This window comes from Phyllobates terribilis, unplaced genomic scaffold (assembly GCF_046119375.1).
Source record: "Phyllobates terribilis strain yellow unplaced genomic scaffold, ASM4611937v1 Scaffold_9__5_contigs__length_417890890, whole genome shotgun sequence".
Lineage (NCBI taxonomy): Eukaryota > Metazoa > Chordata > Amphibia > Anura > Dendrobatidae > Phyllobates > Phyllobates terribilis.
The window spans coordinates 377937497-377964585 of NW_027362769.1; the positions used below are offsets into that span (position 1 = coordinate 377937497).

The 27089-nt window shown below is 55.2% G+C and overlaps 1 protein-coding gene across 1 annotated transcript in view; it reads left to right on the plus strand.

Moving 5' to 3' along the window:
• The window catches only part of LOC141161415 (uncharacterized), a 160648-nt gene extending 136512 nt beyond the window's left edge, over positions 1–24136 (plus strand). Inside the window, 8 exon segments of the mRNA XM_073646225.1 lie at positions 1860–3119; positions 7053–7352; positions 7680–8161; positions 10289–11476; positions 13886–14096; positions 17629–18624; positions 19650–19996; positions 24029–24136. Coding sequence (XP_073502326.1) covers positions 1860–3119; positions 7053–7352; positions 7680–8161; positions 10289–11476; positions 13886–14096; positions 17629–18624; positions 19650–19996; positions 24029–24136 — 4892 coding nt within the window.
• Positions 24137–27089: the final 2953 nt, after the last annotated feature.

Here is a 27089-nt window from a genome sequence, read left to right on the forward strand (position 1 = left end):
CACCAACTCAGCAGACAACACCGACTCCACCGGCTCAGCAGACTCCACCGACTCAGCAGACTCCACCGACTCAGCAGACAACACCGACTCAGCAGACAACACCAACTCAGCAGACAACACCGACTCAGCAGACTCCACCGACTCAGCAGACAACACCGACTCAGCAGACAACACCGACTCAGCAGACAACACCGACTCAAAAGTCAACACCGACTCAAAAGTCAACACCGACTCAGCAGACAACACCGACTCAGCAGACAACACCGACTCAGCAGACAACACCGACTCCACCTACTCCGCAGACAACACCGACTCCACTGCCTCCGCAGACAACACCGACTCCACTGACTCCGCAGACAACACCAACTCCACTGACTCCGCAGACAACACCGACTGCACTGACTCCGCAGACAACACCGACTCCGCAGACAACACCGACTCCGCAGACAGCACCGACTCCGCAGACTCCACCGACTCAGCAGACTCCTCCGACTCAGCAGACTCCACTGACTCCACCGACTCCACTGTCTCAGCTGACAACACCGACTCAGCAGACAACACCGACTCAGCAGAAAACACCGACTCAGCAGACAACACCGACTCAGCAGACAACACCGACTCAAAAGACAACACCGACTCAAAAGACAACACCGACTCAGCAGACAACACCGACTCAGCAGACAACACCAACTCAGCATACAACACCGAATCAGCAGACAACACCGACTCAGCAGACAACACCGACTCCACCGACTCCGCAGACTCCACCGACTCAGCAGACAACACCGACTCAGCAGACAACACCGACTCAGCAAACAACACCGACTCCGCAGACAACACCGACTCCGCAGACAACACCGACTCAGGAGACAACACCGACTCCACTGACTCCGCAGACTCCACCGACTCAGCAGACTCCACTGACTCCGCATACAACACCGACTCCACTGACTCCGCAGACAACACCGACTCCACTGACTCCGCAGACAACACCGGCTCCACTGACTCCGCAGACTCCACCGACTCAGCAGACTCCACCGACTCAGCAGACTTCACCGACTCCACTGACTGCGCAGACAACACCGACTCCACAGACAACACCGACTCCGCAGACTCCACTGACTCCGCAGACTCCATCTACTTTACTGACTCCACAGACTCCACCGACTCCACAGACTCCACAGACTCCACTGACTCCGCAGACAACACCGACTCCACTGACTACACAGACAACCCCGACTCCACTGACTCCGCAGACAACACCGACTCCACTGACTCCGCAGACAGCACCGACTCCGCAGACAACACCGACTCCACCGACTCCGCAGACTCCACCGACTCCACTGACTACACAGACAACCCCGACTCCACTGACTCCGCAGACAACACCGACTCCACTGACTCTGCAGACAACACTGACTCCGCAGACAACACCGACTCCACCGACTCCGCAGACTCCACCGACTCAGCAGACTCCACCGACTCAGCAGACTCCACCGACTCAGCAGACTCATCCGACTCAGCAGACTCCACCGACTCCGCAGACAACACCGACTCCACTGACTCCGCAGACTTTACCGACTCAGCAGACTCCACCGACTCAGCAGACTACACCGACTGCGCAGACTCCACCGACTCAGCAGACAACACCGACTCAGCAGACAACACCGACTCAGCAGACAACACCGACTCAGCAGACAACACTGACTCAGCAGACAACACCGACTCCACTGACTCCGCAGACAACACCGACTCAGCAGACAACACCGACTCAGTAGACAACACCGACTCCGCAGACAACACCGACTCAGCAGACAACACCGACTCCACTGACTCCGCATACAACACCGACTCAGCAGACAACACCGACTCAGCAGACAACACCGACTCAAAAGACAACACCGACTCCGCAGACAACGCCGACTCCGCAGACAACACCGACTCCAACGACACCGCAGACAACACCGACTCCACTGACTCCGCAGACAACACCGACTCCACTGACTCCGCAAACAACACCGGCTCGGCAGACTCCACCGACTCAGCAGACTCCACCGACTCAGCAGACTCCACCGACTCAGCAGACTCCACTGACTCAGCAGACTCCACTGACTCAGCAGACTCCGCTGACTCCACCGACTCCGCTGACTCCACCGACTCCACTGACACCGCAGAGAACACCGACTCCACTGACTCCGCAGACTCCACCGACTCAGCAGACTCCACCGACTCAGCAGACTCCACCGACTCAGCAGACTACACCGACTCAGCAGACAACACCGACTCAGCAGACAACATCGACTCAGCAGACAACACCGACTCAAAAGACAACACCGACTCAAAAGACAACACCGACTCAGCAGACAACACCGACTCAGCATACAACACCGACTCAGCAGAGAACACCGACTCCACTGACTCCGCAGACTCCACCGACTCAGAAGACAACACCGACTCCACTGACTCCGCAGTCAACACCGACTCCACTGACTCCTCAGACAACACCGACTCCACTGACTCCGCAGACAACGCTGACTCCGCAGACAACACCGAGTCCGCAGGCTCCACCGACTCAGCAGACTCCACCGACTCAGCAGACTCCACCGACTCAGCAGACTCCACTGACTCAGCAGACTCCACTGACTCCACCGACTCCACTGACTCCGCAGAGAACTCCGACTCCACTGACTCCGCAGACTCCACCGACTCCACTGACTCCGCAGAGAACTCCGACTCCACTGACTCCGCAGACTCCACCGACTCAGCAGACTCCACCGACTCAGCAGACTCCACCGACTCAGCAGACTCCACCGACTCAGCAGACAACACCGACTCAGCAGACAACACCGACTCAGCAGACAACACCGACTCAGCAGACAACATCGACTCAGCAGACAACACAGACTCAAAAGACAACACCGACTCAGCAGACAACACCGACTCAGCATACAACACCGACTCAGCAGAGAACACCGACTCCACTGACTCTGCAGACTCCACCGACTCAGCAGACAACACCGACTCAGCAGACAACACCGACTCCGCAGACAACACCGACTCCGCAGACAACACAGACTCAGCAGACAACACGGACTCAGCAGACAATACCGACTCCACCGGCTCCGCAGACTCCACCGACTCAGCAGACTCCACTGACTCAGCAGACAACACCGACTCAGCAGACAACACCGACTCAGCAGACAACACCGACTCAAAAGACAACACTGACTCAGCAGACAACACCGACTCAGCAGACAACACCGACTCAGCAGACAACACCGACTCAGCAGACAATACCGACTCCACCGGCTCCGCAGACTCCACCGACTCAGCAGACAACACCGACTCAGCAGACAACACCGACTCCGCAGACAACACCGACTCAGCAGACAACACCGACTCCACTGACTCCGCCAACTCCATCGACTCAGTAGACTCCACCGACGCAGCAGACAACACCGACTCAGCAGACAACACCGACTCAGCAGACAACACCGACTCAGCAGACAACACCGACTCCACTGACTACACAGACAACCCCGACTCCACTGACTCCGCAGACAACACCGACTCCACTGACTCCGCAGACAACACCGACTCCACTGACTCCGCAGACAACACCGACTCCGCAGACAACACCGACTCCACCGACTCCGCAGAATCCACTGACTCCGCAGACAACACCGACTCCACTGACTCCGCAGACAACACCGACTCCGCAGACAACACCGACTCCACCGACTCCGCAGAATCCACCGACTCCGCAGACTCCACCGACTCAGCAGACAACACCGACTCAGCAGACAACACCGACTCAGCAGACAACACTGACTCAGCAGACAACACCGACTCCACTGACTCCGCAGACAACACCGACTCAGCAGACAACACCGACTCAGTAGACAACACCGACTCCGCAGACAACACCGACTCAGCAGACAACACCGACTCCACTGACTCCGCATACAACACCGACTCAGCAGACAACACCGACTCAGCAGACAACACCGACTCAAAGGACAACACCGACTCCGCAGACAACGCCGACTCCGCAGACAACACCGACTCCACTGACTCCGCAGACAACACCGACTCCACTGACTCCGCAGACAACACCGACTCCACTGACTCCGCAAACAACACCGGCTCGGCAGACTCCACCGACTCAGCAGACTCCACCGACTCAGCAGACTCCACCGACTCAGCAGACTCCACTGACTCAGCAGACTCCACTGACTCAGCAGACTCCGCTGACTCCACCGACTCCGCTGACTCCACCGACTCCACTGACACCGCAGAGAACACCCACTCCACTGACTCCGCAGACTCCACCGACTCAGCAGACTCCACCGACTCAGCAGACTACACCGACTCAGCAGACAACACCGACTCAGCAGACAACATCGACTCAGCAGACAACACCGACTCAAAAGACAACACCGACTCAAAAGACAACACCGACTCAGCAGACAACACCGACTCAGCATACAACACCGACTCAGCAGAGAACACCGACTCCACTGACTCCGCAGACTCCACCGACTCAGCAGACAACACCGACTCCACTGACTCCGTAGTCAACACCGACTCCACTGACTCCTCAGACAACACCGACTCCACTGACTCCGCAGACAACGCTGACTCCGCAGACAACACCGAGTCAGCAGGCTCCACCGACTCAGCAGACTCCACCGACTCAGCAGACTCCACCGACTCAGCAGACTCCACCGACTCAGCAGACTCCACTGACTCAGCAGACTCCACTGACTCCACCGACTCCACTGACTCCGCAGAGAACTCCGACTCCACTGACTCCGCAGACTCCACCGACTCCACTGACTCCGCAGAGAACTCCGACTCCACTGACTCCGCAGACTCCACCGACTCAGCAGACTCCACCGACTCAGCAGACTCCACCGACTCAGCAGACTCCACCGACTCAGCAGACAACACCGACTCAGCAGACAACACCGACTCAGCAGACAACACCGACTCAGCAGACAACATCGACTCAGCAGACAACACAGACTCAAAAGACAACACCGACTCAGCAGACAACACCGACTCAGCATACAACACCGACTCAGCAGAGAACACCGACTCCACTGACTCTGCAGACTCCACCGACTCAGCAGACAACACCGACTCAGCAGACAACACCGACTCCGCAGACAACACCGACTCCGCAGACAACACAGACTCAGCAGACAACACGGACTCAGCAGACAATACCGACTCCACCGGCTCCGCAGACTCCACCGACTCAGCAGACTCCACTGACTCAGCAGACAACACCGACTCAGCAGACAACACCGACTCAGCAGACAACACCGACTCAAAAGACAACACTGACTCAGCAGACAACACCGACTCAGCAGACAACACCGACTCAGCAGACAACACCGACTCAGCAGACAATACCGACTCCACCGGCTCCGCAGACTCCACCGACTCAGCAGACAACACCGACTCAGCAGACAACACCGACTCCGCAGACAACACCGACTCAGCAGACAACACCGACTCCACTGACTCCGCCAACTCCATCGACTCAGTAGACTCCACCGACGCAGCAGACAACACCGACTCAGCAGACAACACCGACTCAGCAGACAACACCGACTCAGCAGACAACACCGACTCCACTGACTACACAGACAACCCCGACTCCACTGACTCCGCAGACAACACCGACTCCACTGACTCCGCAGACAACACCGACTCCACTGACTCCGCAGACAACACCGACTCCGCAGACAACACCGACTCCACCGACTCCGCAGAATCCACTGACTCCGCAGACAACACCGACTCCACTGACTCCGCAGACAACACCGACTCCGCAGACAACACCGACTCCACCGACTCCGCAGAATCCACCGACTCCGCAGACTCCACCGACTCAGCAGACTCCACCGACTCAGCAGACTCCACTGACTCCGCAGACAACACCGACTCCACTGACTCCGCAGACTTCACCGACTCAGCAGACTCCACCGACTCAGCAGACAACACCGACTCAAAAGTCAACACCGACTCAAAAGTCAACACCGACTCAGCAGACAACACCGACTCAGCAGACAACACCGACTCCACCTACTCCGCAGACAACACCGACTCCACTGACTCCGCAGACAACACCGACTGCACTGACTCCGCAGACAACACCGACTCCGCAGACAACACCGACTCCGCAGACAGCACCGACTCCGCAGACTCCACCGACTCAGCAGACTCCTCCGACTCAGCAGACTCCACTGACTCCACCGACTCCACTGTCTCAGCTGACAACACCGACTCAGCAGACAACACCGACTCAGCAGAAAACACCGACTCAGCAGACAACACCGACTCAGCAGACAACACCGACTCAAAAGACAACACCGACTCAAAAGACAACACCGACTCAGCAGACAACACCGACTCAGCATACAACACCGAATCAGCAGACAACACCGACTCAGCAGACAACACCGACTCCACCGACTCTGCAGACTCCACCGACTCAGCAGACAACACCGACTCAGCAGACAACACCGACTCAGCAAACAACACCGGCTCCGCAGACAACACAGACTCCGCAGACAACACCGACTCCGCAGACAACACCGACTCAGCAGACAACACCGACTCCACTGACTCCGCAGACTCCACCGACTCAGCAGACTCCACTGACTCCGCATACAACACCGACTCCACTGACTCCGCAGACAACACCGACTCCACTGACTCCGCAGACAACACCGGCTCCACTGACTCCGCAGACTCCACCGACTCAGCAGACTCCACCGACTCAGCAGACTTCACCGACTCCACTGACTGCGCAGACAACACCGACTCCACAGACAACACCGACTCCGCAGACTCCACTGACTCTGCAGACTCCATCTACTTTACTGACTCCACAGACTTCACCGACTCCACAGACTCCGCAGACTCCACTGACTCCGCAGACAACACCGACTTCACTGACTACACAGACAACCCCGACTCCACTGACTCCGCAGACAACACCGACTCCACTGACTCCGCAGACAACACCGACTCCGCAGACAACACCGACTCCACCGACTCCGCAGACTCCACCGACTCCACTGACTACACAGACAACCCCGACTCCACTGACTCCGCAGACAACACCGACTCCACTGACTCTGCAGACAACACCGACTCCGCAGACAACACCGACTCCACCGACTCCGCAGACTCCACCGACTCAGCAGACTCCACCGACTCAGCAGACTCATCCGACTCAGCAGACTCCACCGACTCCGCAGACAACACCGACTCCACTGACTCCGCAGACTTTACCGACTCAGCAGACTCCACCGACTCAGCAGACTACACCGACTGCGCAGACTCCACCGACTCAGTAGACAACACCGACTCAGCAGACAACACCGACTCAGCAGACAACACCGACTCAGCAGACAACAACGACTCCACTGACTCCGCAGACAACACCGACTCAGCAGACAACACCGACTCAGTAGACAACACCGACTCCGCAGACAACACCGACTCCACGGACTCCGCATACAACACCGACTCAGCAGACAACACCGACTCAGCAGACAACACCGACTCAAAAGACAACACCGACTCAAAAGACAACACCGACTCCGCAGACAACACCGACTCCAATGACACCGCAGACAACACCGACTCCACTGACTAAGCAGACAACACCGACTCCACTGACTCCGCAAACAACACCGGCTCGGCAGACTCCACCGACTCAGCAGACTCCACCGACTCAGCAGACTCCACCGACTCAGCAGACTCCACTGACTCAGCAGACTCCACTGACTCAGCAGACTCCGCTGACTCCACCGACTCCACTGACACCGCAGAGAACAACGACTCCACTGACTCCGCAGACTCCACCGACTCAGCAGACTCCACCGACTCAGCAGACTCCACCGACTCAGCAGACTACACCGACTCAGCAGACTCCACCGACTCAGCAGACTCCACTGACTCCACCGACTCCACTGACTCCGCAGAGAACTCCGACTCCACTGACTCCGCAGACTCCACCGACTCCACTGACTCCGCAGAGAACTCCGACTCCACTGACTCCGCAGACTCCACCGACTCAGCAGACTCCACCGACTCAGCAGACTCCACCGACTCAGCAGACTCCACCGACTCAGCAGACAACACCGACTCAGCAGACAACACCGACTCAGCAGACAACACCGACTCAGCAGACAACATCGACTCAGCAGACAACACAGACTCAAAAGACAACACCGACTCAGCAGACAACACCGACTCAGCATACAACACCGACTCAGCAGAGAACACCGACTCCACTGACTCTGCAGACTCCACCGACTCAGCAGACAACACCGACTCAGCAGACAACACTGACTCCGCAGACAACACCGACTCCGCAGACAACACAGACTCAGCAGACAACACGGACTCAGCAGACAATACCGACTCCACCGGCTCCGCAGACTCCACCGACTCAGCAGACTCCACTGACTCAGCAGACAACACCGACTCAGCAGACAACACCGACTCAGCAGACAACACCGACTCAAAAGACAACACTGACTCAGCAGACAATACCGACTCCACCGGCTCCGCAGACTCCACCGACTCAGCAGACAACACCGACTCAGCAGACAACACCGACTCCGCAGACAACACCGACTCAGCAGACAACACCGACTCCACTGACTCCGCCAACTCCATCGACTCAGCAGACTCCACCGACTCAGCAGACAACACCGACTCAGCAGACAACACCGACTCAGCAGACAACACCGACTCCACTGACTACACAGACAACCCCGACTCCACTGACTCCGCAGACAACATCGACTCCACTGACTCCGCAGACAACACCGACTCCGCAGACAACACCGACTCCACCGACTCCGCAGAATCCACCGACTCCGCAGACTCCACCGACTCAGCAGACTCCACCGACTCAGCAGACTCCACTGACTCCGCAGACAACACCGACTCCACTGACTCAGCAGACAACACCGACTCAGCAGACAACACCGACTCAGCAGACAACACCGACTCAAAAGACAACACTGACTCAGCAGACAACACCGACTCAGCAGACAACACCGACTCAGCAGACAACACCGACTCATCAGACAATACCGACTCCACCGGCTCCACAGACTCCACCGAATCAGCAGACAACACCGACTCAGCAGACAACACCGACTCCGCAGACAACACCGACTCAGCAGACAACACCGACTCCACTGACTCCGCCAACTCCATCGACTCAGCAGACTCCACCGACTCAGCAGACAACACCGACTCAGCAGACAACACCGACTCAGCAGACAACACCGACTCCACTGACTACACAGACAACCCCGACTCCACTGACTCCGCAGACAACACCGACTCCACTGACTCCGCAGACAACACCGACTCCGCAGACAACACCGACTCCACCGACTCCGCAGAATCCACCGACTCCGCAGACTCCACCGACTCAGCAGACTCCACCGACTCAGCAGACTCCACTGACTCTGCAGACAACACCGACTCCACTGACTCCGCAGACTTCACCGACTCAGCAGACTCCACCGACTCAGCAGACTACACCGACTCCGCAGACTACACCGACTCCGCAGACAACACCGACTCAGCAGACAACACCGACTCAGCAGACAACACTGACTCAGCAGACAACACCGACTCCACTGACTCCGCAGACAACACCGACTCAGCAGACAACACCGAATCAGCAGACAACACCGACTCCGCAGACAACACCGACTCCGCAGACAACACCGACTCAGCAGACAACACCGACTCCACTGACTCTGCATACAACACCGACTCAGCAGACAACACCGACTCAGCAGACAACATCGACTCAGCAGACAACACCGACTCCACTGACTCCGCAGGCTCCACCGACTCAGCAGACAACACCGACTCAGCAAACAACACCGACTCAGCAGACAACACCGACTCCACTGACTCCGCAGACAACACCAACTCAGCAGACAACACCGACTCAGCAGACAACACCGACTCCGCAGACAACACCGACTCAGCAGACAACACCGACTCCACTGACTCCGCAGACTCCACCGACTCAGCAGACAACACCGACTCCACTGACTCCGCAGACAACACCGACTCAGCAGACAACACCGACTCAAAAGACAACACCGACTCAAAAGACAACACCGACTCCGCAGACAACACCGACTCCAATGACACCGCACACAACACCGACTCCACTGACTCTGCAGACAACACCGACTCCACTGACTCCGCAAACAAAACCGGCTCGGCAGACTCCACCGACTCAGCAGACTCCACCGACTCAGCAGACTCCACTGACTCAGCAGACTCCACTGACTCAGCAGACTCCGCTGACTCCACCGACTCCACTGACACCGCAGAGATCACCGACTCCACTGACTCCGCAGACTCCACCGACTCAGCAGACTCCACCGACTCAGCAGACTCCACCGACTCAGCAGACTACACCGACTCAGCAGACTCCACCGACTCAGCAGACTACACCGACTCAGCAGACTCCACCGACTCAGCAGACAACACCGACTCAGCAGACAACACCGACTCAGCAGACAACATCGACTCAGCAGACAACACCGACTCAAAAGACAACACCGACTCAAAAGACAACACCGACTCAGCAGACAACACCGACTCAGCAGAGAACACCGACTCCACTGACTCCGCAGACTCCACCGACTCAGCAGACAACACCGACTCCACTGACTCCGCAGTCAACACCGACTCCACTGACTCCGCAGACAACACCGACTCCACTGACTCCGCAGACAACACCGACTCCGCAGACAACACCGACTCCGCAGGCTCCACCGACTCAGCAGACTCCACCGACTCAGCAGACTCAACTGACTCCACCGACTCCACTGACTCCGCAGAGAACTCCGACTCCACTGACTCCGCAGACTCCACCGACTCCACTGACTCCGCAGAGAATTCCGACTACACTGACTCCGCAGACTCCACCGACTCAGCAGACAACACCGACTCCAATGACACCGCACACAACACCGACTCCACTGACTCTGCAGACAACACCGACTCCACTGACTCCGCAAACAAAACCGGCTCGGCAGACTCCACCGACTCAGCAGACTCCACCGACTCAGCAGACTCCACTGACTCAGCAGACTCCACTGACTCAGCAGACTCCGCTGACTCCACCGACTCCACTGACACCGCAGAGAACACCGACTCCACTGACTCCGCAGACTCCACCGACTCAGCAGACTCCACCGACTCAGCAGACTCCACCGACTCAGCAGACAACACCGACTCAGCAGACAACACCGACTCCACTGACTCCGCAAACAACACCGACTCAGCAGACAACACCGACTCAGCAGACAACACCGACTCAGCAGACAACACCGACTCAGCAGACAACACTGACTCAGCAGACAACACCGACTCCACTGACTCAGCAGACAACACCGACTCAGCAGACAACACCGACTCAGCAGACAACACCGACTCAGCAGACAACACCGACTCCGCAGACAACACCGACTCAGCTGACTCCACCGACTCAGCAGACTCCACCCACTCAGCAGACAACACCGACTCAGCAGACAACACCGACTCAGCAGACAACACCGACTCAGCAGACAACAACGACTCCGCAGACTCCACCGACTCCGCAGACAACACCGACTCCGCAGACAACACCGACTCAGCAGACAACACCGACTCAGCAGGCTACACCGACTCAGCAGGCTCCACAGACTCAGCAGGCTCCACCGACTCAGCAGGCTCCACCGACTCAGCAGGCTCCACCGACTCAGCAGACTCCACCGACTAAGCAGACTCCACCGACTCCACAGGCAACACCGACTCAGCAGGCTCCACAGACTCAGCAGGCTCCACCGACTCAGCAAACTCCACCGACTCAGCAGACTCCACCGACTCAGCAGACTCCACCGACCGAGCAGACTCCACCGACCGAGCAGACTCCACCGACTCAGCAGACAACACCGACTCAGCAGACAACACCGACTCAGCAGACAACACTGACTCAGCAGACAACACCGACTCCACTGACTCCGCAGACAACACCGACTCAGCAGACAACACCGACTCAGCAGACAACATCGACTCAGCAGACAACACCGACTCCACTGACTCCGCAGACTCCACCGACTCAGCAGACAACACCGACTCAGCAGACAACACCGACTCCACTGACTCCGCAGACAACACCGACTTAGCAGACAACACCGACTCCGCAGACAACACCGACTCAGCAGACAACACCGACTCCACTGAATCCGCAGACTCCACCGACTCAGCAGACAACACCGACTCCACTGACTCCGCAGACAACACCGACTCCACTCATTCCGCAGACTCCACCGACTCAGCAGACTCCTCCGACTCCACAGACTTCACCGACTCCACTGACTCCGCAGACAGCACCGACTCCACTGACTCCGCAGACAACACCGACTCCACTGACTCCGCAGACAACACCCACTCCGCAGACAATACCGACTCAGCAGACTCCACCGCCTCAGCAGACTCCACTGACTCCACCGTCTCCACTGACTCAGCAGACTACACCGACTCCACTGACTCCGCAGACAACACCGACTCCACTGACTCCGCAGACAACACCCACTCCGCAGACAACACCGACTCCGCAGACTCCACCGACTCAGCAGATTCCACCGACTCAGCAGACTTCACCGACTCAGCAGACTCCACCGACTCAGCAGACTCCACCGACTCAGCAGACTACACCGACTCAGCAGACTACACCGACTCCGCAGACTCCACCGACTCAGCAGACAACACCGACTCAGCAGACAACACCGACTCAGCAGACAACACCGACTCCACTACCTACACAGATAACACCGACTCCAGTGACTCCACTGACTTCGCAGACAACACCGACTCCGCAGACTCCACCGACTCCGCAGACTCCACTGACTCCGCAGACTCCACCGACTCAGCAGACTCCACCGACTCAGCAGACTTCACCGACTCAGCAGACTCCACCGACTCAGCAAACTACACCGACTCCGCAGACAACACCGACTCAGCAGACAACACCGACTCAGCAGACAACACCGACTCAGCAGACAACACCGACTCAGCAGATAACACCGACTCCACTGACTCAGCAGACAACACCGACTCAGCAGACAACACCGACTCAGCAGACAACACCGACTCAGCAGACAACACTGACTCAGCAGACAACACCGACTCCACTGACTCCGCAGACAACACCGACTCAGCAGACAACACCGACTCAGCAGACAACACCGACTCCGCAGACAACACCGACTCAGCAGACAACACTGACTCAGCAGACAACACCGACTCCACTGACTCAGCAGACAACACCGACTCAGCATACAACACCGACTCAGCAGACAACACCGACTCCACTGACTCCGCAGACAACACCGACTCAGCAGACAACACCGACTCAGCAGACAACACCGACTCAGCAGACAACACTGACTCAGCAGACAACACCGACTCCACTGACTCAGCAGACAACACCGACTCAGCAGACAACACCGACTCCTCTGACTCCGCAGACAACACCGACTCAGCAGACAACACCGACTCAGCAGGCTCCACAGACTCAGCAGGCTCCACAGACTCAGCAGGCTCCACAGACTCAGCAGACTCCACCGACTCAGCAGAGTTCACCGACTCAGCAGACTCCACCGACTCAGCAGACTACACCGACTCAGCAGACAACACCGACTCAGCAGACAACACCGACTCAGCAGACAACACTGACTCAGCAGACAACACCGACTCCACTGACTCAGCAGACAACACCGACTCAGCAGACAACACCGACTCAGCAGACAACACTGACTCAGCAGACAACACCGACTCCACTGACTCCGCAGACAACACCGACTCCGCAGACAACACCGACTCCGCAGACAACACCGACTCAGCAGACAACACCGACTCAGGAGACAACACCGACTCAGCAGACAACACCGACTCCACTGACTCAGCAGACAACACCGACTCAGCAGACAACACCGACTCAGCAGACAACACCGACTCAGCAGACAACACCGACTCCACTGACTCCGCAGACAACACCGACTCAGCAGACAACACCGACTCAGCAGACAACACCGACTCAGCAGACAACACCGACCCAGCAGACAACACTGACTCAGCAGACAACACCGACTCCACTGACTCAGCAGACAACACCGACTCAGCAGACAACACCGACTCAGCAGACAACACCGACTCCGCAGACAACACCGACTCCGCAGACAACCCCGACTCAGCTGACTCCACCGACTTAGCAGACTCCACCCATTCAGCAGACAACACCGACTCAGCAGACAACACCGACTCAGCAGACAACAACGACTCCGCAGACTCCACCGACTCCGCAGACAACACCGACTCCGCAGACAACACCGACTCAGCAGACAACACCGACTCAGCAGGCTCCACCGACTCAGCAGGCTCCACAGACTCAGCAGGCTCCACCGACTCAGCAGGCTCCACCGACTCAGCAGACTCCACCGACTCAGCAGACTCCACCGACTCCGCAGATAACACCGACTCAGCAGACTCCACCGACTCAGCAGACAACACCGACTCAGCAGACAACACCGACTCAGCAGACATCACCGACTCAGCAGACAACACCGACTCCGCAGACTCCACCGACTCCGCAGACAACACCGACTCCGCAGACTCCACCGACTCCGCAGACAACACCGACTCCGCAGACAACACCGACTCAGCAGACAACACCGACTCAGCAGACAACACCGACTCCGCAGACAACACCGACTCCGCAGACAACACCGACTCAGCAGACAACACCGACTCAGCAGACAACACCGACTCCACTGACTCAGCAGACAACACCGACTCAGCAGACAACACCGACTCAGCAGACAACACCGACTCAGCAGACAACACCGACTCCACTGACTCCGCAGACAACACCGACTCAGCAGACAACACCGACTCAGCAGACAACACCGACTCAGCAGACAACACTGACTCAGCAGACAACACCGACTCCGCAGACAACACCGACTCCGCAGACAACACCGACTCAGCTGACTCCACCGACTCAGCAGACTCCACCCACTCAGCAGACAACACCGACTCAGCAGACAACACCGACTCAGCAGACAACAAAGACTCCGCAGACTCCACCGACTCCGCAGACAACACCGACTCCGCAGACAACACCGACTCAGCAGACAACACCGACTCAGCAGGCTCCACCGACTCAGCAGGCTCCACCGACTCAGCAGGCTCCACCAACTCAGCAGACTCCACCGACTCAGCAGACTCCACCGACTAAGCAGACTCCACCAACTCCGCAGGCAACACCGACTCAGCAGGCTCCACAGACTCAGCAGGCTCCACCGACTCAGCAAACTCGACCGACTCAGCAGACTCCACCGACTCAGCAGACTCCACCGACCGAGCAGACTCCACCGACCCAGCAGACTCCACCGACCCAGCAGACTCCACCGACTCAGCAGACTCCACCGACTTAGCAGACTCCACCGACTCAGCAGACTCCACCGACCGAGCAGACTCCACCGACCCAGCAGACTCCACCGACTCAGCAGACTCCACCGACTCAGCAGACTCCACCGACTCCGCAGATAACACCGACTCAGCAGACTCCACCGACTCAGCAGACAACACCGACTCAGCAGACTCCACCGACCGAGCAGACTCCACCGACCCAGCAGACTCCACCGACTTAGCAGACTCCACCGACTCAGCAGACTCCACCGACCGAGCAGACTCCACCGACCCAGCAGACTCCACCGACTCAGCAGACTCCACCGACTCAGCAGACTCCACCGACTCCGCAGATAACACCGACTCAGCAGACTCCACCGACTCAGCAGACAACACCGACTCAGCAGACAACACCGACTCAGCAGACATCACCGACTCCGTAGACTCCACCGACTCCGCAGACAACACCGACTCAGCAGACAACACCGACTCAGCAGGCTCCACAGACTCAGCAGGCTCCACAGACTCAGCAGGCTCCACCGACTCAGCAGGCTCTACCGACTCAGCAGACAACACCGACTCAGCAGACAACAACGACTCCGCAGACTCCACCGACTCAGCAGACAACACCAACTCCGCAGACAACACCGACTCAGCAGACAACACCGACTCAGCAGGCTCCACCGACTCAGCAGGCTCCACAGACTCAGCAGGCTCCACCGACTCAGCAGACTCCACCGACTCAGCAGACTCCACCGACTCAGCAGACTCCACCGACTAAGCAGACTCCACCGACTAAGCAGACTCCACCGACTCCGCAGACAACACCGACTCAGCAGGCTCCAAAGACTCAGCAGGCTCCACCGACTCAGCAGACTCCACCGACTCATCAGACTCCACCGACTCAGCAGACTCCACCGACTCAGCAGACTCCACCGACTCAGCAGACTCCACCGACTCCGCAGATAACACCGACTCAGCAGACTCCACCGACTCAGCAGACAACACCGACTCAGCAGACATCACCGACTCAGCAGACAACACCGACTCCGCAGACTCCACCGACTCCGCAGACAACACCGACTCCGCAGACAACACCGACTCCGCAGACAACACCGACTCAGCAGATAACACCGACTGAGCAGGCTCCACAGACTCAGCAGGCTCCACCGACTCAGCAGGCTCCACCGACTCAGCAGGCTCCACCGACTCAGCAGGCTCCACCGACTCAGCAGACTCCACCGACTCAGCAGACTCCACCGACTCCGCAGACAACACCGACTCAGCAGACAACACCGACTCAGCAGGCTCCACCGACTCAGCAGGCTCCACCGACTCAGCAGACAACACCGACTCAGCAGGCTCCACCGACTCAGCAGACTCCACCTACTCCACCGACTCCGCAGACTCCACAGACTCAGCAGGCTCCACCGACTCAGCAGGCTCCACCGACTCAGCAGGCTCCACCGACTCAGCAGGCTCCACCGACTCCGCAGACTCCACCGACTCCGCAGACTCCACCGACTCAGCAGACTCCACCGACTCAGCAGACAACACCGACTCAGCAGACAACACCGACTCAGCAGACAACACCGACTCCGCAGACTCCACAGACAACGCCGACTCCACAGACAACGCCGACTCCACAAACTCCACCGACTCCGCAGACAACACCAACTCCGCAGACTCCACCGACTCCGCAGATTCCACTGACTCCACCTTCTCCGCGGACTCCACCTACTCCGCAGACTCCACCGACTCCGCAGACTCCACAGACAATACCGACTCCGCAGACTCCACCGACTCCGCAGATTCCTCCGACTCCTCAGACTCACTGACAACACCGACTCTGCAGACTCCGACTACGCAGACTCCACCGACTCCTCAGACTCCACCGACTCCGCAGACTCCACCGACTCCGCCGACTCCGCCGACTCCACCGACTCCACCGACTCAACAGACTCCACCGACTCAACAGACTCCACCGACTCCGCAGACTCCACAGACAATACCAACTCCGCAGACTCCACCGACTCCGCAGATTCCTCCGACTCCTCAGACTCACTGACAACACCGACTCTGCAGACTCCGACTACGCAGACTCCACCGACTCCTCAGACTCCACCGACTCCGCAGACTCCACCGACTCCGCCGACTCCACCAACTCCACCGACTCAACAGACTCCACCGACTCAACAGACTCCACCGACTCCGCAGACTCCGCAGACTCCACCGACTCCGCAGACTCCACCGACTCCTCAGACTCCTCAGACTCCACCGACTCCGCCGACTCAACAGACTCCACCGACTCAACAGACTCCACCGACTCAACAGACTCCGCCGACTCAACAGACTCCGCAGACTCAACAGACTCCGCAGACTCCACCGACTCCGCAGACTCCACCGACTCCGCAGACTCCACCGACTCCGCAGACTCCACCGACTCAGCAGACTCCACCGACTCAGCAGACTCCACCGACTCAGCAGACTCCACCGACTCAACAGACTCCACCGACTCAACAGACTCCACCGACTCAACAGACTCCACCGACTCCGCCGACTCCACCAACTCCACCGACTCAACAGACTCCACCGACTCAACAGACTCCACCGACTCAACAGACTCCACCGACTCCGCAGACTCCGCAGACTCCACCGACTCCGCAGACTCCACCGACTCCTCAGACTCCTCAGACTCCACCGACTCCGCCGACTCCACCGACTCAACAGACTCCACCGACTCAACAGACTCCGCCGACTCAACAGACTCCGCAGACTCAACAGACTCCGCAGACTCAACAGACTCCGCAGACTCAACAGACTCCGCAGACTCAACAGACTCCGCAGACTCCACCGACTCCGCAGACTCCACCGACTCCGCAGACTCCACCGACTCCGCAGACTCCACCGACTCCGCAGACTCCACCGACTCAGCAGACTCCACCGACTCAGCAGACTCCACCGACTCAGCAGACTCCACCGACTCAGCAGACTCCACCGACTCAGCAGACTCCACCGACTCCGCAGACTCCGCAGACTCCACCGACTCCGCAGACTCCACCGACTCCTCAGACTCCACCGACTCCGCCGACTCCACCGACTCAACAGACTCCACCGACTCTGCAGACTCCACCGACTCAGCAGACAACACCGACTCAGCAGACATCACCGACTCAGCAGACAACACCGACTCAGCAGACATCACCGACTCAGCAGACAACACCGACTCCGCAGACTCCACCGACTCCGCAGACAACACCGACTCCGCAGACAACACCGACTCCGCAGACAACACCGACTCAGCAGATAACACCGACTGAGCAGGCTCCACAGACTCAGCAGGCTCCACAGACTCAGCAGGCTCCACCGACTCAGCAGGCTCCACCGACTCAGCAGGCTCCACCGACTCAGCAGACTCCACCGACTCAGCAGACTCCACCGACTCAGCAGACTCCACCGACTCCGCAGACAACACCGACTCAGCAGACAACACCGACTCAGCAGGCTCCACCGACTCAGCAGGCTCCACCGACTCAGCAGACAACACCGACTCAGCAGGCTCCACCGACTCAGCAGACTCCACCTACTCCACCGACTCCGCAGACTCCACAGACTCAGCAGGCTCCACCGACTCAGCAGGCTCCACCGATTCAGCAGGCTCCACCGACTCAGCAGGCTCCACCGACTCAGCAGGCTCCACCGACTCAGCAGGCTCCACCGACTCCGCAGACTCCACCGACTCAGCAGACTCCACCGACTCAGCAGACAACACCGACTCAGCAGACAACACCGACTCAGCAGACAACACCGACTCAGCAGACAACACCGACTCCGCAGACTCCACAGACAACGCCGACTCCACAGACAACGCCGACTCCACAAACTCCACCGACTCCGCAGACAACACCAACTCCGCAGACTCCACCGACTCCGCAGATTCCACTGACTCCGCAGATTCCACTGACTCCACCTTCTCCGCGGACTCCACCTACTCCGCAGACTCCACCGACTCCGCAGACTCCACAGACAATACCGACTCCGCAGACTCCACCGACTCCGCAGATTCCTCCGACTCCTCAGACTCACTGACAACACCGACTCTGCAGACTCCGACTACGCAGACTCCACCGACTCCTCAGACTCCACCGACTCCGCAGACTCCACCGACTCCGCCGACTCCACCGACTCCACCGACTCAGCAGACTCCACCGACTCAGCAGACTCCACCGACTCAGCAGACTCCACCGACTCAGCAGACTCCACCGACTCAGCAGACTCCACCGACTCAGCAGACTCCACCGACTCAGCAGACTCCACCGACTCAGCAGACTCCACCGACTCAGCAGACTCCACCGACTCCGCAGACTCCACCGACTCCGCAGACTCCACCGACTCCGCAGACTCCACCGACTCCGCAGACTCCACCGACTCCGCAGACTCCACCGACTCCGCAGACTCCACCGACTCAGCAGACTCCACCGACTCAGCAGACTCCACCGACTCAGCAGACTCCACCGACTCAGCAGACTCCACCGACTCCGCAGACTCCACCGACTCCGCAGACTCCACCGACTCAGCAGACTCCACCGACTCAGCAGACTCCACCGACTCCAGGCCTGTAGACCAGGATAAAGGTAGAAGAGAACAAAAGTCTCCTCTAATTGGCAGGAAAGAAATGTGAATATTCAGACCGAAGGCCGGATAATTATGGGATGTAATTGTCAGAAGCAGGTTCTATCTTAGATCTAATTTTTACAACTTTTTGGGTATTTTTTTATTTTCATATCCTTTTTATATTAATAAAAATACAGCAGTGTTTACACTGGACATGTCTGTACACAGTGACTGCACCGGCAGAATAGTGAGTGCAGCTCTGGGGTATAATACAGGATGTAACTCAGGATCAGTAATGTAATGTATGTACACAGTGACTGCACCAGCAGAATAGTGAGTGCAGCTCTGGAGTATAATACAGGATATAACTCAGGATCAGTAATGTAATGTATGTACACAGTGACTGCACCAGCAGACTAGTGAGTGCAGCTCTGGAGTAACTCAGGATCAGTACAGGATAAGTAATGTAATGTATGTACACAGTGACTGCACCAGCAGAATAGTGAGTGCAGCTCTGGAGTATAATACAGGATGTACCTCAGGATCAGTAATGTAATGTATGTACACAGTGACTGCACCAGCAGAATAGTGAGTGCAGCTCTGGAGTATAATACAGGATATAACTAAGGATCAGTAATGTAATGTAATGTATGTACACAGTGACTGCACCAGCAGACTAGTGAGTGCAGCTCTGGAGTAACTCAGGATCAGTTCAGGATCAGTAATGTAATGTATGTACACAGTGACTGCACCAGCAGAATAGTGAGTGCAGCTCTGGAGTATAATACAGGATGTAACTCAGGATCAGTAATGTAATGTATGTACACAGTAACTGCACCAGCAGAATAGTGAGTGCAGCTCCGGAGTATAATACAAAATGTAACTCAAGATCAGTACAGGATCAGTAATGTAATGTATGTGCACAGTGACTGCACCAGCAGAATAGTGAGTGCAGTTCTGGTGTATAATACAGGAGGTAACTCAGGATCAGTAATGTAATGTATGTGCACAGTGACTGCACCAGCAGAATAGTGAGTGCAGCTCTGGAGTATAATACAGGATATAACTCAGGATCAGTAATGTAATGTATGTACACAGTGACGGCACCAGCAGACTAGTGAGTGCAGCTCTGGAGTAACTCAGGATCAGTACAGGATAAGTAATGTAATGTATGTACACAGTGACTGCACTAAAAGAATAGTGAGTTCAGCTCTGGAGTATAATACAGGATGTAACTCAGGATCAGTAATGTAATGTATGTACACAGTGACTGAACCAGCAGAATAGTGAGTGCAGCTCTGGAGTATAATACAGGATATAACTAAGGATCAGTAATGTAATGTAATGTATGTACACAGTGACTGCACCAGCAGACTAGTGAGTGCAGCTCTGGAGTAACTCAGGATCAGTACAGGATAAGTAATGTAATGTATGTACAGTGACTGCACCAACAGAATAGTGAGTTCAGCTCTGGAGTATAATACAGGATGTAACTCAGGATCAGTAATGTAATGTATGTACACAGTGACTGCACCAGCAGAATAGTGAGTGCAGCTCTGGAGTATAATACAAAATGTAACTCAAGATCAGTACAGGATCAGTAATGTAATGTATGTGCACAGTGACTGCACCAGCAGAATAGTGAGTGCAGCTCTGGGGTATAATACAGGAGGTAACTCAGGATCAGTAATGTAATGTATGTGCACAGTAACTGCACCAGCAGAATAGTGAGTGCAGCTCTGGGGTATAATACAGGAGGTAACTCAGGATCAGTAATGTAATGTATGTACCGAGCTTCTTAGATAAGTTAGATGTAGAGTTGTCCCGTTAAAAGATAACATAGTGGGATCTTCAGCCTATTACAGTAATTGGCATCTAGAACCATTGGAAATCCTACAATAAGGATCTGCTTTGTCGGAGGTATGTAAATATCCTCAGTGCTGCTCTGTCATCAGCATAAATGAGAGATGCCGACATAAAGCATGTAATAGGATTTGCTGGATGCTTGTTTGTGCCTGCGGCAGTGCCTGAGATCGCCTGCGGTGCAGGAAGGCAGCAGATATACCGTGCGCATATTTACTGTATAAGTGCTGCTGACTCTGGAACCGCCGAGCTCCAGCAATCACTAAATCCAGGATTTGGTGCGACTTGGAGGAGCTGATAAACGAGTCTCGAGAGGATCAGAGCTGCTGTCCGATAGCTCAGCGCCATGTGTAATGTGCAGGGTCGTATTAATGAGAAACCCCCAACCACAGTCGCCCGCGAAGCTGCTGGAATTTTCTATGGCATCTCATCATCCAGTGCCCCGAATGTCATTATCCTGTACAGTGCTACTCACCATTATTGCCACCCCTTCATTTTTTTTCATAGATTGTACAATATCTTCAGAAATAAATGGAAATGTGCCAAAGTTATATCCTCAGGAATTTTTAATTAATGGTCCAAAGTAATACAACAATAAACATTGTTTTTCAACTTCCATGTTGCAATTTCAAAGAAGAAACAGAATAAACAGCATGTGAGCAATAAAGGTACCCCAAATTAATACTTGGTTGACCCCCTAATTAATATTTGGTTGCACCCCCTTTGGCATTGCTGACAGCCTCCACACGTTTCTTGTAGGCATCTATAAGCTTCTTGCACTTCTCAGCTGGAGTTTTCTCCCACTCTTCCTTTGGAGTTTGTCCAAGCTCTTGAATGTTTGCAGGGTTCTTTTTCCCAATTTCAGATTTCATCTCACCCCAAAGATTTTCAATGGGACTAAGGTCAGGACTCATTGCTGGCCATTTTAAAACAGTCCATTTTTTATTTTTCAACCATTCCTGTGTCCTTTTGGATGTGTTTTTTGGGTCATTGTCTTGCTGGAGGACCCATGATTTTCAATTCAAACCAAGTTTTCTTACAATAGGTAGGACATTTCACTCTAAAATCTCTTGACAATTCTCTGATTTCATGATTCTTGTGATACGGTCAAGGCCTCCAGTAACAGACGCAGCAAAGCAATCCCACAGCCTTATGGATCCTCCACCATGATTAACTGTTGGTAAGGTGTTCTTTTCCTTATAAGCTTCATTGCGCAGTCTGTAAACAAACTATTGCTTTGCATTGCCAAAAAGCTCAATTTTTGTTTCATCTGCCCACAGAACATTTTCCCAGAAAGATTGTGGTTTGTCAAGGTACTCTTTGGCAAAAATCAGTTGTTCCTTTTTGTCTTTTCTTCAGCAATGGTTTCCTTGGCCTTCACCCATAAAGCTCTGCTTGGTTTAGTGTTTGGTGTATGGTACTTGTTGAAACCATGACCCCAGACTGTTCCACGTTGGCATTCAGGTCTTTAGATGTTTGACGTGGTGTTTTTTCCACCACTCGCACCAACCTTCGAAGACATCTCTTTCCCCCACGTCCAGGGAGGTTCTTGGCGGTTCCATGCTTGGCAAACTTCTTAATAACATTGCGCACTGTTGAAACTGGGATACCAAGGTCTCTGGAGATGGCCTTATACCCTTTGTAAGTCTTGTGTTTGCTAATAACAGCAGTTCTGATGTCCTCAGACAGCTCCTTTGTCTTCACCATTGTGACAAAGGAACAGGGTCTACCATGTGGCTTTTTGAAACAGTGAAGTCATCATTCATTGGCTAATTCATGTCACATGGGCACCGACAATTAATCACAGGTGAATCTCTTTTTTGATTTACCACAGATGAGTCAAAATGTGTTTCCAAACTAAATTAATGTAAAGGTGCCAATACCAGTGACACAGCAAGCTTTAGGTTTTTCTATTTTTCCCTCCAATTGTTTTTGGTTTTAAATTATTGTTTATCATTTGCTCTTTTGTATTTAACACGAGTCTCTATCCAAAAAACTGTTTCACTTGATTCATTTATTTCAGGAGCTATTCCACATTATGTGCTTAAACTTCATGGCAGCCAATAACGATGAGCAGGACTGTACCCCGAGTATCTGTGTCATTAGCCTGTACCCCGGGTGTCAGCGTTGATATCCTGCACCCCGAATTTTAGCGTCACTATCCTGCACCCCGAGTGTCAGTGTCGCTATCCTACACCCCGAGCGTCAGCATCGTTATCCTGTACCCCGAGTGTCCGTGTCGTTATCCCGTACCCTGAGTGTCAGTGTCATTATCCTGTACCCCGAGTGTCAGTGTCATTATCCTGTATCCCGAGTGTCAGCATCGTTATCCTGTACCCCGAGTGTCAGCATCATTATCCTGTACCCCGAGTGTCAGTGTCATTACCCTGTACCCCGAGTGTCAGTGTCATTACCCTGTACCCCGAGTGTCAGCGTCATTATCCTGTACCCCGAGTGTCAGTGTCATTATCCTGTACCCCGAGTGTCAGTGTCATTATCCTGTATCCCGAGTGTCAGCATCGTTATCCTGTACCCCGAGTGTCAGTGTCATTACCCTGTACCCCGAGTGTCATTATCCTGTACCCCGAGTGTCAGTGTCATTACCCTGTACCCCGAGTGTCAGTGTCATTATCCTGTACCCCAAGTGTTAGTATCCTGTACCCCGAGTGTCAGCGTCATTATCCTGTACCGAGTGTCAGCGTCATTATCCTGTATCCCGAGTGTCAGTGTCATTATCCTGTACCCCAAATGTCAGCATCATTACCCTGTACCCCGAGTGTCAGCGTCATTATCCTGTACCCCGAGTGTCATTATCCTGTACCCCGAGTGTCAGTGTCATTACCCTGTACCCCGAGTGTCAGTGTCATTATCCTGTACCCCAAGTGTTAGTATCCTGTACCCCGAGTGTCAGCGTCATTATCCTGTACCGAGTGTCAGTGTCATTATCCTGTACCCCAAATGTCAGCGTCATTACCCTGTACCCCGAGTGTCAGTGTCATTATCCTGTACCCTGAGTGTCAGTGTCATTATCCTGTACCCCGAGTGTCATTATTCTGTACCCCAAGTGTCAGCGTCATTATCCTGGACCCCGAGTGTCAGCGTCATTACCCTGTACCCCAAGTGTCAGCGTCATTATCCTGTACCCCGAGTGTTATTATCCTGTACCCCGAGTGTCAGTGTCATTACCCTGTACCCCGAGTGTCAGCGTCATTATCCTGTACCCCGAGTGTCAGTGTCATTATCCTGTACCCCAAGTGTTAGTATCCTGTACCCCGAGTGTCAGCGTCATTATCCTGTACCCTGAGTGTCAGTGTCATTATCCTGTACCCCAAATGTCAGCGTCATTACCCTGTACCCCGAGTGTCAGTGTCATTATCCTGTACCCTGAGTGTCAGTGTCATTATCCTGTACCCCGAGTGTCATTATCCTGTACCCCAAGTGTCAGCGTCATTATCCTGTACCCCTAGTGTCAGCGTCATTATCCTGTACCCCAAGTGTCAGCGTCATTATCCTGTACCCCTAGTGTCAGTGTCATTATCCTGTACCCTGAGTGTCAGTGTCATTATCCTGTACCCCAAGTGTCAGCGTCATTACCCTGTACCCCAAGTGTCAGTGTCAGTATCCTGTACCCCGAGTGTCAGCGTTATTATCCTGTACCCCGAGTGTCAGTGTCAGTATCCTGTACCCCGAGTGTCAGCGTCATTATCCTGTACCCCGAGTGTCAGTGTCATTATCCTGTACCCCAAGTGTCAGTGTCAGTATCCTGTACCCCGAGTGTCAGCGTCATTATCCTGTACCCCGAGTGTCAGTGTCAGTATCCTGTACCCCGAGTGTCATTATTCTGTACCCCAAGTGTCAGCGTCATTATCCTGTACCCCTAGTGTCAGCGTCATTACCCTGTACCCCAAGTGTCAGCGTCATTATCCTGTACCCCGAGTGTCATTATCCTGTACCCCGAGTGTCAGTGTCATTACCCTGTACCCCGAGTGTCAGCGTCATTATCCTGTACCCCGAGTGTCAGTGTCATTACCCTGTACCCCGAGTGTCAGCGTCATTATCCTGTACCCCGAGTGTCAGTGTCATTACCCTGTACCCCGAGTGTCAGCGTCATTATCCTGTACCCCGAGTGTCATTATCCTGTACCCCGAGTGTCAGTGTCATTACCCTGTACCCCGAGTGTCAGCGTCATTATCCTGTACCCCGAGTGTCAGTGTCATTACCCTGTACCCCGAGTGTCAGCGTCATTACCCTGTACCCCGAGTGTCAGCGTCATTATCCTGTACCCCAAATGTCAGCGTCATTACCCTGTACCCCGAGTGTCAGTGTCATTATCCTGTACCCTGAGTGTCAGTGTCATTATCCTGTACCCCGAGTGTCATTATCCTGTACCCCAAGTGTCAGCGTCATTATCCTGTACCCCTAGTGTCAGCGTCATTATCCTGTACTCCAAGTGTCAGCGTCATTATCCTGTACCCCAAGTGTCAGCGTCATTATCCTGTACCCTGAGTGTCAGTGTCATTATCCTGTACCCCAAGTGTCAGCGTCATTACCCTGTACCCCAAGTGTCAGTGTCAGTATCCTGTACCCCGAGTGTCAGCGTCATTATCCTGTACCCCGAGTGTCAGTGTCAGTATCCTGTACCCCGAGTGTCAGCGTCATTATCCTGTACCCCGAGTATCAGTGTCATTATCCTGTACCCCAAGTGTCAGTGTCAGTATCCTGTACCCCGAGTGTCAGCGTCATTATCCTGTACCCCGAGTGTCAGTGTCAGTATCCTGTACCCCGAGTGTCATTATTCTGTACCCCAAGTGTCAGCGTCATTATCCTGTACCTCTAGTGTCAGCGTCATTACCCTGTACCCCAAGTGTCAGCGTCATTATCCTGTACCCCGAGTGTCATTATCCTGTACCCCGAGTGTCAGTGTCATTACCCTGTACCCCGAGTGTCAGCGTCATTATCCTGTACCCCGAGTGTCAGTGTCATTACCCTGTACCCCGAGTGTCAGCGTCATTATCCTGTACCCCGAGTGTCATTATCCTGTACCCCGAGTGTCAGTGTCATTACCCTGTACCCCGAGTGTCAGC